Source organism: Bolinopsis microptera, chromosome 9 (assembly GCF_026151205.1).
Source record: "Bolinopsis microptera isolate Bmic1 chromosome 9, MBARI_Bmic_1.0, whole genome shotgun sequence".
Taxonomy (NCBI): Eukaryota; Metazoa; Ctenophora; class Tentaculata; order Lobata; family Bolinopsidae; genus Bolinopsis; species Bolinopsis microptera.
This window is the reverse complement of record NC_087080.1, coordinates 15,206,231-15,221,347: the sequence shown is the minus strand read 5'-3', so window position 1 is coordinate 15,221,347 and position 15,117 is coordinate 15,206,231. Positions and strand designations below refer to the sequence as shown.

The 15,117-nt window shown below is 36.0% G+C and overlaps 1 protein-coding gene across 1 annotated transcript; it reads left to right on the top strand.

Moving 5' to 3' along the window:
* Positions 1 to 2,930: 2,930 nt before the first annotated feature.
* On the top strand, positions 2,931 to 10,778 carry LOC134821431 (uncharacterized). The gene is made up of 5 exons (XM_063832173.1): positions 2,931 to 2,949; positions 7,860 to 8,306; positions 9,709 to 10,146; positions 10,390 to 10,584; positions 10,765 to 10,778. Exons 1-5 carry the CDS (start codon positions 2,931 to 2,933, stop codon positions 10,776 to 10,778), a joined length of 1,113 nt encoding a protein of 370 aa, XP_063688243.1.
* Positions 10,779 to 15,117: the final 4,339 nt, after the last annotated feature.

Here is a 15,117-nt window from a genome sequence, read left to right as displayed (position 1 = left end):
TCAAACTTATGAGTAGGTATCTGCTCAGTTCTTCTGATAATCAAGATTGTTAAGTTAGCTAAAGGTGTGTATCATGTGTGTGTCGCCCCTAGCCGCTAATCGCTATCAGTAACACTGATAATCTTCAAATGAAGACAAAATTATTTTGAAGTCAGAAAATGCACGCCGTACGCCGATGTACGCCGGGGTGTATCGGCGGCGTTCGGCGTGGCAAAATCACCCGGCGGCGGCGGACAAGCCTGTTCTACAGGATCACCCGAACTCTTAAAGGACACAATTATCTTCCAGATCAAGGATTTAGTACAATAAGCTGCGTCTTGTAGACTGGGCCGGCAATTTCACCACTTCAATAATTCAAGGTACCAAGTTTCTTAGTAAAGTTAGCTGCGTCTTGTAAACTGGGCCGGCAATTCCACCACTTCAATAATTCAAGGTACCAAGTTCCTTAGTAAAGCAGCTCTTAATTAAAGTTAACCGTCCGTTAGACAAGGAGTCCCACGTGGATGATCATTGTTTATTCTATTTTAATGGGTGCTTACCATGATTAGTTTAGCATATTAAGATTTGTCCCTCTCCCAATGTCCGGACACAAACCTGGACAGAGTTCATTTAGAGAGTTAGAGTTGTGCCTGACGTTTGGTTTTAACTCCCGCTCTCTGGAAATCTAAATTTACCGCGGACGTTAATTTCCCTAGGGTAAATTCGATAACAAACGATTTTGGTATAAAAACTGATTTTTAGTCTAATGCGTCCTAACTGCTGCTGCTAGTGAGCGCTCCTACTAAATCGCTCGCCTTAATTTAAGCTGTTACACTTACTGTTACCGCGGCGAAAGAATTTCGCCGCGGTAACAGTAACACCACTCACGATCAAATTTCCCTACCGCATACAATGTAATTGTTTTACTTTATTGTATCCGGCCCAGAGTGGTGTTTGGCGTGCATTTAATAATCGTTCATATTATATTAGGCGTGCAGAACTTGAAAAATCCTGCGGGCATCTGAGGTATACGTGTCGCCGTCGATCTGTAAGTGTATGTGAATTGATTGTCAATCATTTCATACTTTGCGCGGTTTTGACTCGTGTTAAAAATAACGATGCGTATCATTTCACGTCATATTACTGCATCGTATGCCAACTTTGTCTTTATTGACTGTAATAAAATATTCTGTCGATCGTCTTAGTTATTATTTGTATCTAACATAATGATAAACTAATACATTTTTATGCTTACTCGACACATCTACAGCACCATCGACTTTCGAGCCTTTTATTTGATGTAGGATTCCTTAAAAGCATACCGCAATCTCGATATAAGTTGCTTCTTGAATGTAAATGTAAAATAACATCTGTTCTCAACTTTGTATTCGCTTTTTACCGTTCAGTGTCGATTAATTGTTTTAAATGAAGAAATTATCAGCCACGAGTCTATGGTCTATCAGCTGATAACATGATTTTATTTGTTTTGAATTGCTGGATTTTATCACTCGGTAATTTATTAAGCTTGTGTCACCAAAATTACATTTAAATTAATGATTGATCCGTGTGTAACAGTCGTCAAGCACCAAAAACTGGTTGATATGCCTGTAATTAATTAACACATGGCTTATAGCGTTAAGCGCGTAAAATATACTCTTTTTATACACATAATTATAGGGGAGTGGTCCATATTGCGAAGGAGCAGACTTTTGTCGACAACGCAGGGCCATCGCCCATCCAAACCCGATTACTTATTCCCTACGATCTTTTTGTCTTATTATAGAATTATTCTAATTCTGTGTTCGTCAAAACGTTAATACACTGCAGTTGCCTCGGTGTGAAAATTTTGTCTCTGGTCCTTGCATATATGTTTATTGTTTATATATCTCGAATCACATAGTATCTTGCTCCTGAAAATTTCCCTATTTTTGTAACTTCCTGGCTGTTAGTATGGACATTTTCTTGAAATAAATGGGGTTGATCCTTATCATATTCTTCAGATTATCAGAGCCGTGCTTTTGAGATCTGATTATCATGATGCATGTCTTCGTACCGCTTGCATCCTTTTATTTTTTGTACTGGGCTTTGTCAATCCGATGCTACCACACAAAGGTGACATAACCTAGCGTTGGGAGAATTATTTGGTTATAAATGTATCTCGTTCCTGTAGGAGTGTAGAGGCAAATATTTTTTGCCTATTGCTCTGATACGCGCCTGTTAATGTTGACCCGCTTTATCGCACTTCTGCTCAACATGTAGTCCCCATACTAGTGACCACATCGGATATAACAGAAGTGAACCAGCCAAATACAGAAGCGTCGAAACACAGCCAGTAGAAGTAGATTTTCTTCACTCCGAAATCAAAGTTACCGCTCTTCAGCTTGTACCTGGTGACGTAGTGAGTGACGTAGTGAGTGACGTAGTGAGTGACGTAGTGAGTGGCGTAGTGAGTGACGTAGTGACTGTCGTATTCAGGCCCATTCATTCACGGCCTGCTTAGTGGTTATAGCATCCGAGCGTTCATCGGGAGGTCGTGGGTTCAATTCCCGCTCTCTGCACATCTTACCCTGACTTTTCACGAAAACGTACTACCTTACTGCCTAGGATTAGTTTCAGTGATCTGCATGATTTATTAGAATTAGAATTAGAATTAAATTTACACAGCAATACAAAAAGGATACAAATAATTCAAAGAAGCTTCAAGATGCTGTACATTCAAGTAAGTCAAAAACTGTTAGAAGAACACCCTTCTAAGGACATAGAATCAAAACATACATAGTAGGTAATAAATTATAAGTTAATGAATATGGTACAGTGAGATTTAACATTAAACTGTGGGCATGAAGGTAATCATTAAAGTAGTACGAAAATCACATAGATACCCACTTTGACATTTGTTGTCAGAAATATGTAAATTTGTATACAGAGAAGTATAGACCTCAGATTGAAAAATGGCAACAGTCAGACAAGGTAAGTGGATAAATTAAGAAACAGGCGTCATACAAATCTATACTTCTTCAAATAAGCTAACAAGATGTAGACGTGTCTTGCAGCTTAATTGGTCACTAATTAATTGGTCACTAAAACACAGCTTAATTGGTCACTAAAACACAGGGACCCCCCTTAATTGGTCACTAAAACACAGCTTATATGGTCACTAAAACACAGCTTAATTGGTCACTAAAACACAGCTTAATTGGTCACTAAAACACAGCTTAATTGGTCACTAAAACACAGGGACCCCGCTACTTAACAAAAACTCCATCTTATAGTTATCACAGAGCTGGAGTGTAAATCACGGCCTGCAAATTGTAACGAATTTAGGTTTACTACATTAATCAAGCTCAGTAGAAATCTTTTTGAGCTGCTTTCGGGCTGATACTATTACTTAGTGTACGTCTGCGCGCGGTATAAGAGCTGTAGGTAGTGTGTCCAATGATGAATGATGTGAAGTTTATCCAGTAGAAGTGCAAGTGTCGAAAGTATTATCTTTGAATTGACCACAGGGTGACAGGGATCAAACAGAAAAGAATCAAGACCTAAATGATAATATTAAAAATCCATCTGGTGTCACTATATAAGTTCAAATTGTTTAATTCTCGGTAATTCACTCCTCTGTTTGCTTCATGCTAAATCTAACAGCTGAAACAAACAAGGGTCTGACTCTGAGTTAACAACTTATACTCAAAACGGCATTTTCTAGATGTCTCAGCCTACATATCATAGACTTATTTGCTGTGGCTTGTGTAGTTACATTATCTGATTGGAGATACATCAATTGTTAAATAAGTGTTTTGTTTAAATATAACTTAAAACTAAGATCTTGATACTAGTGACCTCCTAGGGATATACAATTAACGTTCTAGGGAAAAAAGTTTGCTGTTTTTCAGCATTGTAACAGTCTGTATGCTTTGATCTTTCGCAAATACAACAAGGTGTAAAGTTCTAAAATATTGGATTATAAAAACTCCGAAACAGCTTATAGTTATCACAGAGCTGGAGTGTAAAAATAGTCAAAGCTATTGTTAATTTCATAAGATGAGACACTATTAATGACGTCCAGCATAAATGAGGATTTCATACAATGTGTAAATTTGGCAGTACATTCTACATTATTGTTCACTGGAGTTGAATTCCAGCATTCTGCACCCAAATACGAAAAGCTTTTATGTGTTCTAGATTTGGGGATATACAGGTTACACCTCTCAGCACTAGTCAAGGTGATGTAGTCTTGTGTTGTAGTTATGGTTTAGGGCGCGTCTTCCGTTATCATCATAAATTGAGAAGGTTTTTTGGGGGTTGTGCCCGAAATGAATATTTTAATTAAAAGCAGATGGAATTGCACCTGTGAGTCAAAGCTGGTGTTAGCTGATTACAATAGGACGCATCATTAGCTAACATGTATTCTATCATGAGCGGATTTATTGACATTAAAGCTTATTATATGGAACAGCATGTGCGGGTAAGCATCGTGAATTGGCTTATTCACAATTATTATAATTATCACTTGCTATGCCGCCGAGTTCACGTCTAATTAGTGTTTTAATTGTTATTTAGTTACCAAGGCTCCATCACGCCTTGTCTAGTTGCTTTGATACTAGAGGTTCTGTTTTGTTCACTTGAAGAGTAATTGGAGCGCTTTTATTATAAGTTGATCCTTCAATTTCCTTTCATTATGTGTAGTAGCTGACAGCTGTTGGGTATTTTAAAACGTCAGTCTAGCCATATTGCAACAATACTTACTCTATTCAGCTTTAGGGTCATGGTTACTGGATAGGATTAGGGTTTATAAAACCGTTTCGTTCGGCTGCAAATCCACAAATTCATTTAATTCACGTGATAGCACTCTGGCGAGTTAATTAGTAAACTTGTATTATGTACTTTCCTCAATCTTCAGTTGTTGATATTTCGTTTAAAGTTAAACATCGATTTTTCTAACAAATATGTAGAATGGCAGACATGCGGAATCTTCAAACGACGTTAATATTCTTACAAATCATCTCGCTATCTCTCTGTGGTAAGCTACGTGACATGTGCATGAGCTGCTATATTACTTATCATTGATCAAAAATATATCAATAATTTATCGTTATAGAAAATAGTAGTAGTGCCACTTATACCCGGTGAAATGAGATAATTATAGTATTGAATATTTTTCACCAAAAACCAAAAATTGGGTAGATTGGACTATCGACCGTATCTCCTTTTTCCAGACACAAAGGAAGTAAAATGTAAATCAATTTAAGTTACCGTTCTCAAATTTATGCAAATGATACCGGGAATGTAATCGGTCGCTCGTTTTCCCCATTCATTCACGGCCTGCAAATTGTAACGAATTTAGGTTTACTACATTAATCAAGCTCAGTAGAACTATTTTTGAGCTGCTTTCGGGCTGATACTTAGTGTACGTCTGCGCGCGGGATAAGAGCTGTAGGTAGTGTGTCCAATGAGGTGAAGTTTATCCAGTAGAAGTGCAAGTATCGAAAGTATTATCTTTGAATTGACCACAGGGTGACAGGGATCAAACAAAAAAGAATCAAGACCTAAATGAAAATATTAAAAATCCATCTGGTGTCACTATATAAGTTCAAATTGTTTAATTCTCGGTAATTCACTCCTCTGTTTGCTTCATGCTAAATCTAACAGCTGAAACAAACAAGGGTCTGACTCTGAGTTAACAACTTATACTCAAAACGGCATTTTCTAGATGTCTCAGCCTACATATCATAGACTTATTTGCTGTGGCTTGTGTAGTTACATTATCTCATTGGAGATACATCAATTGTTAAATAAGTGTTTTGTTTAAATATAACTTAAAACTAAGATCTTGATACTAGTGACCTACTAGGGATATACATTATACAATTAACGCTCTAGGAAAAAAAGTTTGCTTTCGCAAATACAACAAGGTGTAAAGTTCTAAAATATTGGATTATGAAAGATAGCATAATATGTCGTTGTAAGAAAAAATTTTTGGTCGCATAAATACTGCTGCCTATCGAGTGACGGCAAGGCACCTAACAGGCAGCCAAGTAATCGGGAAAAGAAGTAATCGGGAAAAATTTGAATTACATGGCTCTGCAAACCGGATAACAGGTTAAATCAAATGATTACATGATATACTGATTAAAAGTTTACCATAATGTTATTCATGCAATGTATCGCATAAAACATAGTTGTTAAGTTCGTCGAAGAAATGCGAAAAGTTCGTCCAGTTCGGCACCTTTTAAAAATTCGTGAAAATTCGTGAAAATTCGTTGCGTAAATTTTCTTGGCATATGTTTTGATTTTATAATGAATGGCTTAGGTGCGATCACTATTACACTTGTAAACAAGTGCGCTGTATACAATATTGTATAGCGTGTACGCCGTGTACAATTTGTGGTGAGCAAAATTTAGAAAATTGGTATTTCAATTGTCCAGTGATCTGAATTTTGGGAGGTCATTAAAAATTCGGTTAAAGTTCGTCTATTTCGTTAAAAAATTCGTCCAGTTCGGCACCTTTTTAAAGTTCGTCCAGGACGTCCGTAACAACTATGGCATAAAAGTATCCAATAAATTTGGTTCACAATAAATTTGGTTACAAACATTTTGGTAATACCATAATTTTAGTCACAAATTTCGCAAATTTGTATACTACCTATGGGAAAAGGAAGTAAGAGCCATACTATGACTGTTGTCACGAGTAAAGGCACGGCCTCTTAACACACTGTGCCATTTGTCATGATTTTAGGCTCGATCTCTAAACATACTTTGATAATTGGGATGAAAATAGTAAAATGTGAGTGCTGTCACGTCGGCCGGGTGGTTTAGTGGTTTTAATACATTTGCTTCCCACACGGACGACTGGGGTTCGATAACCAGTGGGGACCAATTCGGTCGGATGCAGTTCGGCCACCAAACCATGGTTTGATGCTTTCAGTAGAACTTCTATTCGAAAAAACTTTTGGCGGAAAAAAATTTTAAATTTTCGAAAGTTTTTTCAAAAACTACCTACCTTTCCCAGTGTTTCAAGAAATTCCGATCATTCTGAGCCAATAAACATTTTTATGATTTTTACTTGCTTACTTGCTAATTAGTAACTATCCAATTATCTAATTGTCTGACAAGAACATTTGTCTTACAAAAGTTTTTCTCGTCGATATGATAATTACCCTCTATTAATTCGTATCCTTCTACGATGTTCACAGCTGAAGATATTTGACAAACAAGAAAGGAGGTAAAAAGTGGCAAAAGTGTAAAAAAGTGGCCTTAAGACATGTGGACAATTTTGGAAAAGTTGGCCACCCGAATGAAACTTAAAATTGAACCTAAAAACGTCATAAATCCTTTGGAAGCTTCTTCTGTCAGTAGATCGATTTTTTCAGACAGATCTGTCTGTACTATAGTATGTACTATCTTTGCACTCTGCACTGCAAATGACCATATCACGCAAAATATTGACCTTATTAGGTAATCGTGACGTAACGTTATCCATGACAGTTGGCACAAGTACTGAATAGACTGCCCGCAGTCACGTCAGGCACGGATTATCAGCTAGGTAAGGCTTTTGAAAAGCCGGGTGCCTGAGGAGTTCTCACGTATCCTTGGCACGCCCTATAAACATTAAACACACTTATACGTACATATGGTCATTGGTCATTACATCTGACCGCACCATGACAACAGTCATGGTGACAACAGTCATGGTGACAACAGTCATGGTGACAACAGTCATGGTGACAACAGTCATAGTATGGTTGGGCCCTTAAATTCTGAGAATAAACTATGGGCAAAATTTATACAATTCCTTTACAATTTTGCTAGAACACCTCTTCTTTAAATTCATGATATTCATTAATCGTTGCTCAGTAGTCATGAGTTAAACATACAATTAACAGGTTGGTTACCAGTCGAACGTGAGGTGAAAATAGAGTGGGATCCTGAGTCGACACCTTTAGAAATTAAAACTAATAGTGTGCTGGGGAGTAACGATCAGGTGTATGTGTTCTTCTACTCAGCTGAGGGACTGCTTTCAGGAGGAGTCGTCTTCCGCTTCGGCTCTACTTCACAATACTGGCTCCATTACTGCAGCTCAACCTTCACTAACTTCCCTGTTAAACCCCCCTCTACTGCTGACAAGGTTTGGCGTATCACTCTAACCAGAACTACAGGTGTCAGAGTAGTGATACACTGTAACGAGGTAGAGGTGTTCAACAAACTGCTCTCTCAATCAACGTGTCCTACTCCGTACTGGAGCACGTACTGGAGCGATGACGTAGCAAAGATACAGTTCCATTCCTCCGACACAGCATCTGATTACTATATACCACAAGGTCCACAACCAGGTGACTAATAACAACAAGCATTGGTTTAACAAAGTAACAATAACTTTAAATTCATGATATTCATTAAAGGATGAGGGGACCTTAGAAAAAGTTTTTTTCTCGTGCAAATCCTTTTATTACAGTAATCGTATAAACCACTTTAGTGAAATCCGCAAAGTTGTATTTCATTCGCGCGCCGAGATATCCAGCCAAAACAATTTGAACCTGTGACGTCAATTATGTGAGTTGCTCTGATCCGCGCATATAGAAATACAGGTAAAATGAGCGTGCGGGCCGACTAAATTACTAATTAAGAATAAATTAATAATTTACGATACTAACGAGCCTATAACCAATGGAGAGGAGACTTTTTATGACCGGTTGAAAAAAGAATTATCACCCTACGATAACCATGAGCCGAGATACACCTGGAATAAGATTGAAGTCACACAGAAAGGCATGTAAATTATGTATATTTATAGCTCCCAACGTAACACCTAGCAACTCCCTGTTTCGTACCACAGTTGATATATCAACCTGTCATATCAACACAACACGGTCCTAATAAAAATGGATCGGGTAGGTATGAAATGCATGTCTTCATTCCAGTTGGACAAGCACCAAGCTTTTAAGTTCTAACTCACTATGTGACACTACTTATAACGTAAGCAAGATTTGCAACTATTACACCAAGCAATATTATACCAAGCATAGCAGACGAACACATCCACATTCGTTACGCTTTACACTCAAGTCACAGCAAACTAAAACGGTAAATTATAAATGAGTGTACAACTAAAGGCCGGTACACGCGCAGTGTCAAACCGCACGTGCGTACTCAAATAGGACTAGAGGCGCCAAGGGCCATGGCTAGTAGTAAAATGTCTTCTACTACATCATACATTCTTTTTAATTGTGTCCACTGTCCATATCGGGTTTCAAACAAGTCAAAACAAAATAGCAGTTTGTGGTTTAGTTAGCGGATGTTACTTATCTTTGCTATTTATCAATAGAAATACCTACTACAACTACAAGAAAGCCTTTCTGAGTTACATTTAACCATTATTATTAAAGAGAATTATTCGTAACTTAGACTAATTCATTGCAACCAAAGATACCGCTCTCGCAAACGCAAAAGGTAACACGACGTAATTAAAACAGAACAGAACAAAATGTTGACACGAGCAAAGGGTGCGCGCGCACGTTGGTCTTAACACATAAGTGACGTCACAGCCCAAAATTGCTATCAGCCAATAGGAGCGCGGCGTGATATTGCACGAATTATCGATTTCACAGTCCGGCGTATTTTTTGATTCTACACACTTTCACAGGACTTAAACGCGAATATTTGGAAGTAAATTCTAAGGTCCCCTCATCCTTTAATCGTTGCTCAGTAGTCATGAGTTAAACATACAATTAACAGGTTGGTTACCAGTCGAACGTGGGGTGGAAATAGAGTGGGATTCTGAGTCGACACCTTTAGAAATTAAAACTAATAGTGTGCTGGGGAGTAACGATCAGGTGTATGTGTTCTTCTACTCAGCTGAGGGACAGCTTTCAGGAGGAGTCGTCCTCCGCTTCGGCTTTACTCCACAATACTGGCTCCCCTACTGCAGCTCAACCTTCACTAACTTCCCTGTTAAACCCCCCTCTACTGCTGACAAGGTGTGGCGGATCACTCTAACCAGAACTGCAGGTGTTAGATTAGTGATACACTGTAACGAGGTAGGGGTGTTCAACAAACTGATCTCTCAATCGACGTGTCCTATTCCGTACTGGAGCACGTACTGGACCGGATACGTGACAAAAATACAGTTCCATTCCTCCGACACAGCATCTGATTACTACGGATCACAACCAGGTGACTAATAAAAACAAGCATTGGTTTAACAAAGTAACAATAACTTTAATTTACAAATAAGTTTTCTGTCTAAATTTCAAGTATGCCATTTAGTTATTTAACATAAACACATATATTATAGGATATGGGATATAGGATAGTTAGTACATATTGTTATTTATAACTTAATAAAGTGATCATAAGAAACCGTCAAAATAACCCTTATTAATCAGTTTAACGTGATTTAATATGACATATCGACAGTGAGCTGTACGGGACTGAATGCTGAGTGGAGAACTGCGATCAGAACAACAACACAGTTCCCAGTAGTCCCAGGAACCGTGGTGGAAGTAAATTGTATTGAATCCAAAGCTCTCAATAAAGGGAGCAGCGAGGTGACCTGCACCTCAGGAACGGAATTTATTTTCGATTTAAATGAACCCGAGTGTATAAATACAGGTATTGCAGAAGCAGATATGCTAAATGACCATAGCATCACTACAAAAGGATAACTAAACTCTTCATACAACCAGGGTAGTATCAGCGTAACCGACGAAAGGGGGTAAAATAATGTCGTAAGGGGGAGAGTTGGTTAATGGTTATATTACTATAGAAAACTGATTTAATCTAATCTTACAGTTGATGGACTATGACAAATAGCTCAGATGATACTGAAATCTAACTTAGATATCTAAATTCTAAATAAGAAAATGTATGATTGAGTTTTCCGGTTGGAAAAGTATGACAGCAGAAACCCAGTACCCATAAGTCCCCAGAAAAGTTATCGAGGTAACCTGCTCTGAGATCTCAACACAACAGCATTTGACAAAGCAAAATGTTAAATCAATTTAAATTCAAAAATTTAACAAAGAATGCATTTTCATTATAACACAGTAAAACGCTTTGTTTCATAAATATATTAAATTTAAACTAAAACACTTAATACAATCGTGAGATGTACGTAGAATCCAGCTCAATGTTACAACATAAACCCTTGATGATATAGTTTATCAAATATTAGAAACTAACCGCAAATCCGGTGATTTCCATTTCAAATGACAAAAACCAGAAGATCTTAATAAGGTCTAATGATAATCTATTCCTATCTCAAGTTATTAATTAACAACCCCAGGAACAAAGACGATGATGTATAAAGTCTATACGAATGTCGACAGAATAGAGATGAACAGAAAGAAAGTGAGAGAATATCAGCTCCAATTAATCTATGAGAATTCAAGGTTAGTAAGTAAAATGTCCACTTAAAGTGTTTGTTTTTTTTCGTCATATACTGCAACACTTCTATTGTGCTGAATTCCTAAAATTCAATTGCTATTTAAAACACATTGCTATTATTTAAATTATTTTCCAATTTAACTGTGGCCAAATTTTACATTTTAAACATGAACCGTGTTGATTACCAGAAATCACATGTACAATACCAGAAATAAAGTGTCACTCGGCAATAAAATCACCATTTCAGAATACAGATTATAGGAACGAGCTTCATGGCATTGATAAGTGATGAATACCTTGAAAAAAGACACATAACTCCATCACTGTGAGACATATTTGTGTTTTTAAACATTTATAAAAATTATTCAATGTTAAATACATATTATTTATAAATATGTATTTAACATTAAATTAAATTCAAAATCTATTCAAAGATTTAACAAAGGTTTGATGTATTGCTATTATATCATATTATAATAATTTGTTTCAGACCCTTACTCAGTAGGAACGAACCTTTCAACTAAAAAGACAAAATGTGAATCCTTTGTTGACCATTTTATGAGCTGTGAGCAGTAAGTGCAAAAAGCGGGGGATTACTCTATTCGTCGAAATCTTTCAAAAAAACTGCTCAATCAATGTCCAAAAAATTGTAACATTATTAGGCTTATATTAATACTTCTCATACAAAGTTACAACAAAGTCTTCATGTTGTGTATCCTGGGTTTGGACAGGATATTATTACCCGCTTAAAATATTTCCATCGCGTTACATAATACTCAATAAATGTAATAGATTTGTAGTGTTGTAATTAGTTTTGAACTGCTGAAGTTTATCCAGCCCTAATATATAACAACCTTAGAAAAGCAAACTTATTTGCCTTCGTTTAAAAAACACCTACTTTCAGTTTTTATCAGCAGCTAAAATTACGGTACGTACCTATACTTAATACGTAGAATCTAGTTAATTGTAATTTGTAATAACATACACCATTGATAGCTTGGTAATATTGTCTAGCAAATATTAGAAACTGACTGGGAATCCGGTGCTTTCCATTTCAAATGGCAAAAGCGAGAAGATCTTTATATCGTAAATTAATGATAATTTACTTTTATTTTAAGTTATTAATAACCAACTCCAGGAACGAAGACGATGCTGTATAAATACTATACGAATGTTCAACAGGAAGAAAGATAGGATATCAGCTTCAACCAATTAATGAGAATTGAAGGTTAGTAAAAAATTACCTTTTTTAAGTGCTTTTTCGTGATTTACGGCAACACTTCTATTGTGCTGAATTCCTAAAATTCAATTGCTGTTTAATACACACATTTTGATTATCTATCTTATTTTGAACTTGACTGTGATCAAATTTTGAACATGAACTGTGCTGATCACCAGAAATTACATGTACAATGCCAGAAATAATGTGTCACTGATCGGCAATAAAATCACCATTTCAGAATACAGATTACAGAAACGAGCTTCGTGGCATTGATAAGTGATGAATACCCTGAAAAAGACACAAAACTCCATCACTGTGAGACATATTTGTGTTTATAAATATTTATTAACATTATTCAATGTTAAATACATATTATTTGTAAATATGTATTTAACATTAAACACAATTCAAAATCTATTCAAAGATTTACCAAAGTTTTGATGTTTTGCTATTACATCATATTTAATAACAATTTATTTCAGACCCTTACTCAGTAGGAACGAACCTTTCAACTGATTCAAAAAAATGTGAACCCTTTGTAAACCTTTTTAGGCAGCTGTGAATAGTAAGTACAAGAAGTGAAAATATTCTTCTCGGTTAAATTTTTCTACAAACTGTTCAATAATTATCATTTCATGAAATGTGATCATTTCTACTTTTACGTTCCGAACACGAAATGTGGTGTTTACCAAAAACTACATAATAACAGATTTTTGTCACTCTACCATTTCAGAATCCAGGAACGAGCCTCATGATATAGAAATAAAGATCACGAGAAAAGACACAGACCTCCGCCACTGTGAGATACTGCTGTAACCAGACATTTCAAGCTATCTTAATGAACAATTTGACTAGTAATAGTATCAACCTACCACCTAAGATGGTAAACATTGTACACGTACCGAACAGTAGAACCAGTGTCCCTTTTAACATTTTAAGAAATGCAACCGATTGATAAATGGAATCGGATTAATCATTTTAAACGTTTTCATAAATCTGCATGTATTGCTATTATATCATATTATAACAATTTATTTCAGACCCTTACTCAGCAGGAACGAACCTTTCAACTGACAAAACAAAATGTGGACCCTTTGTAAACCTCTTTAGGCAGCTGTAAATAGTAAGTACAAGAAGTGAAAAATATTCTTCTCGTTTAAATTTTCTACAAACTGTTCAATAATTATCATTTCATGAAATGTGATCATTTCTACTTTTACGTTCCGAACACGAAATGTGGTGTTTACCAAAAACTACATAATAACAGATTTTTGTCACTCTACCATTTCAGAATCCAGGAACGAGCCTCATGATATAGAAATAAAGATCACGAGAAAAGACACAGACCTCCGCCACTGTGAGATACTGCTGTAACCAGACATTTCAAGCTATCTTAATGAACAATTTGACTAGTAATAGTATCAACCTACCACCTAAGATGGTAAACATTGTACACGTACCGAACAGTAGAACCGGTATCCCTTTTAACATTTTAAGAAATGCAACCGATTGATAAATGGAATCGGATTAATCATTTTAAACGTTTTCATAAATCTGCATGTATTGCTATTATATCATATTATAACAATTTATTTCAGACCCTTACTCAGCAGGAACGAACCTTTCAACTGACAAAACAAAATGTGGACCCTTTGTAAACCTCTTTAGGCAGCTGTAAATAGTAAGTACAAGAAGTGAAAAATATTCTTCTCGTTTAAATTTTCTACAAACTGTTCAATAATTATTATTTCATGAAATGTGATCATTTCTACTTTTACGTTCCGAACACGAAATGTGGTGTTTACCAAAAACTACATGATAACAGATTTTTGTCACTCTACCATTTCAGAATCCAGGAACGAGCCTCATGATATAGAAATGAAGATCACGAGAAAAGACACGGACCTCCACCACTTTGAGATACTGCTGTAACCAGACATTTCAAGCTATCTTAATGAACAATTTGACTAGTAATAGTATCAACCTACCACTGAAGATGGTAAACATTGTACACCGTACCGAACAGCAGAACCGGTATCCCTTTTGAAATTTTAAGAAATGCAACCGATTGATAAATGGAATCGGATTTTTTTGAGAGATAACTTTAAATCATTTTGAACGTTTTTATAAATCGGCATTCACCGAGAAATTTAGAGATTTATTTTGAAATTTAAAAAATAAATGTTGTGTGGAGTGTGATTATTTTCTTTAAGGTGTATATTATTACTGATATTATTATTTAAGGTGTATATTTTTAACTGATGATTTTTAAAATAAGAAATTAAAAGAAATTTTATTTTAAAATTCACATTACTTTTTTAAAGTACTAATTTAAAAGCACATCGTTGTATTACTTTTGCACCGATTGCATGGAACTCTCTTCCACTGATGTTGAGATGTATTACTGATACCAACTGCTTCAAGCGAATGTTAAAGAACCATTTATATAATCAGTTTTGATGTTTTTTCTTTCCATTTGTCTTCTTTTTGCAAGACACCTTGGCTTTTATTTCTTACCGCACTCCATTTTATGTCTA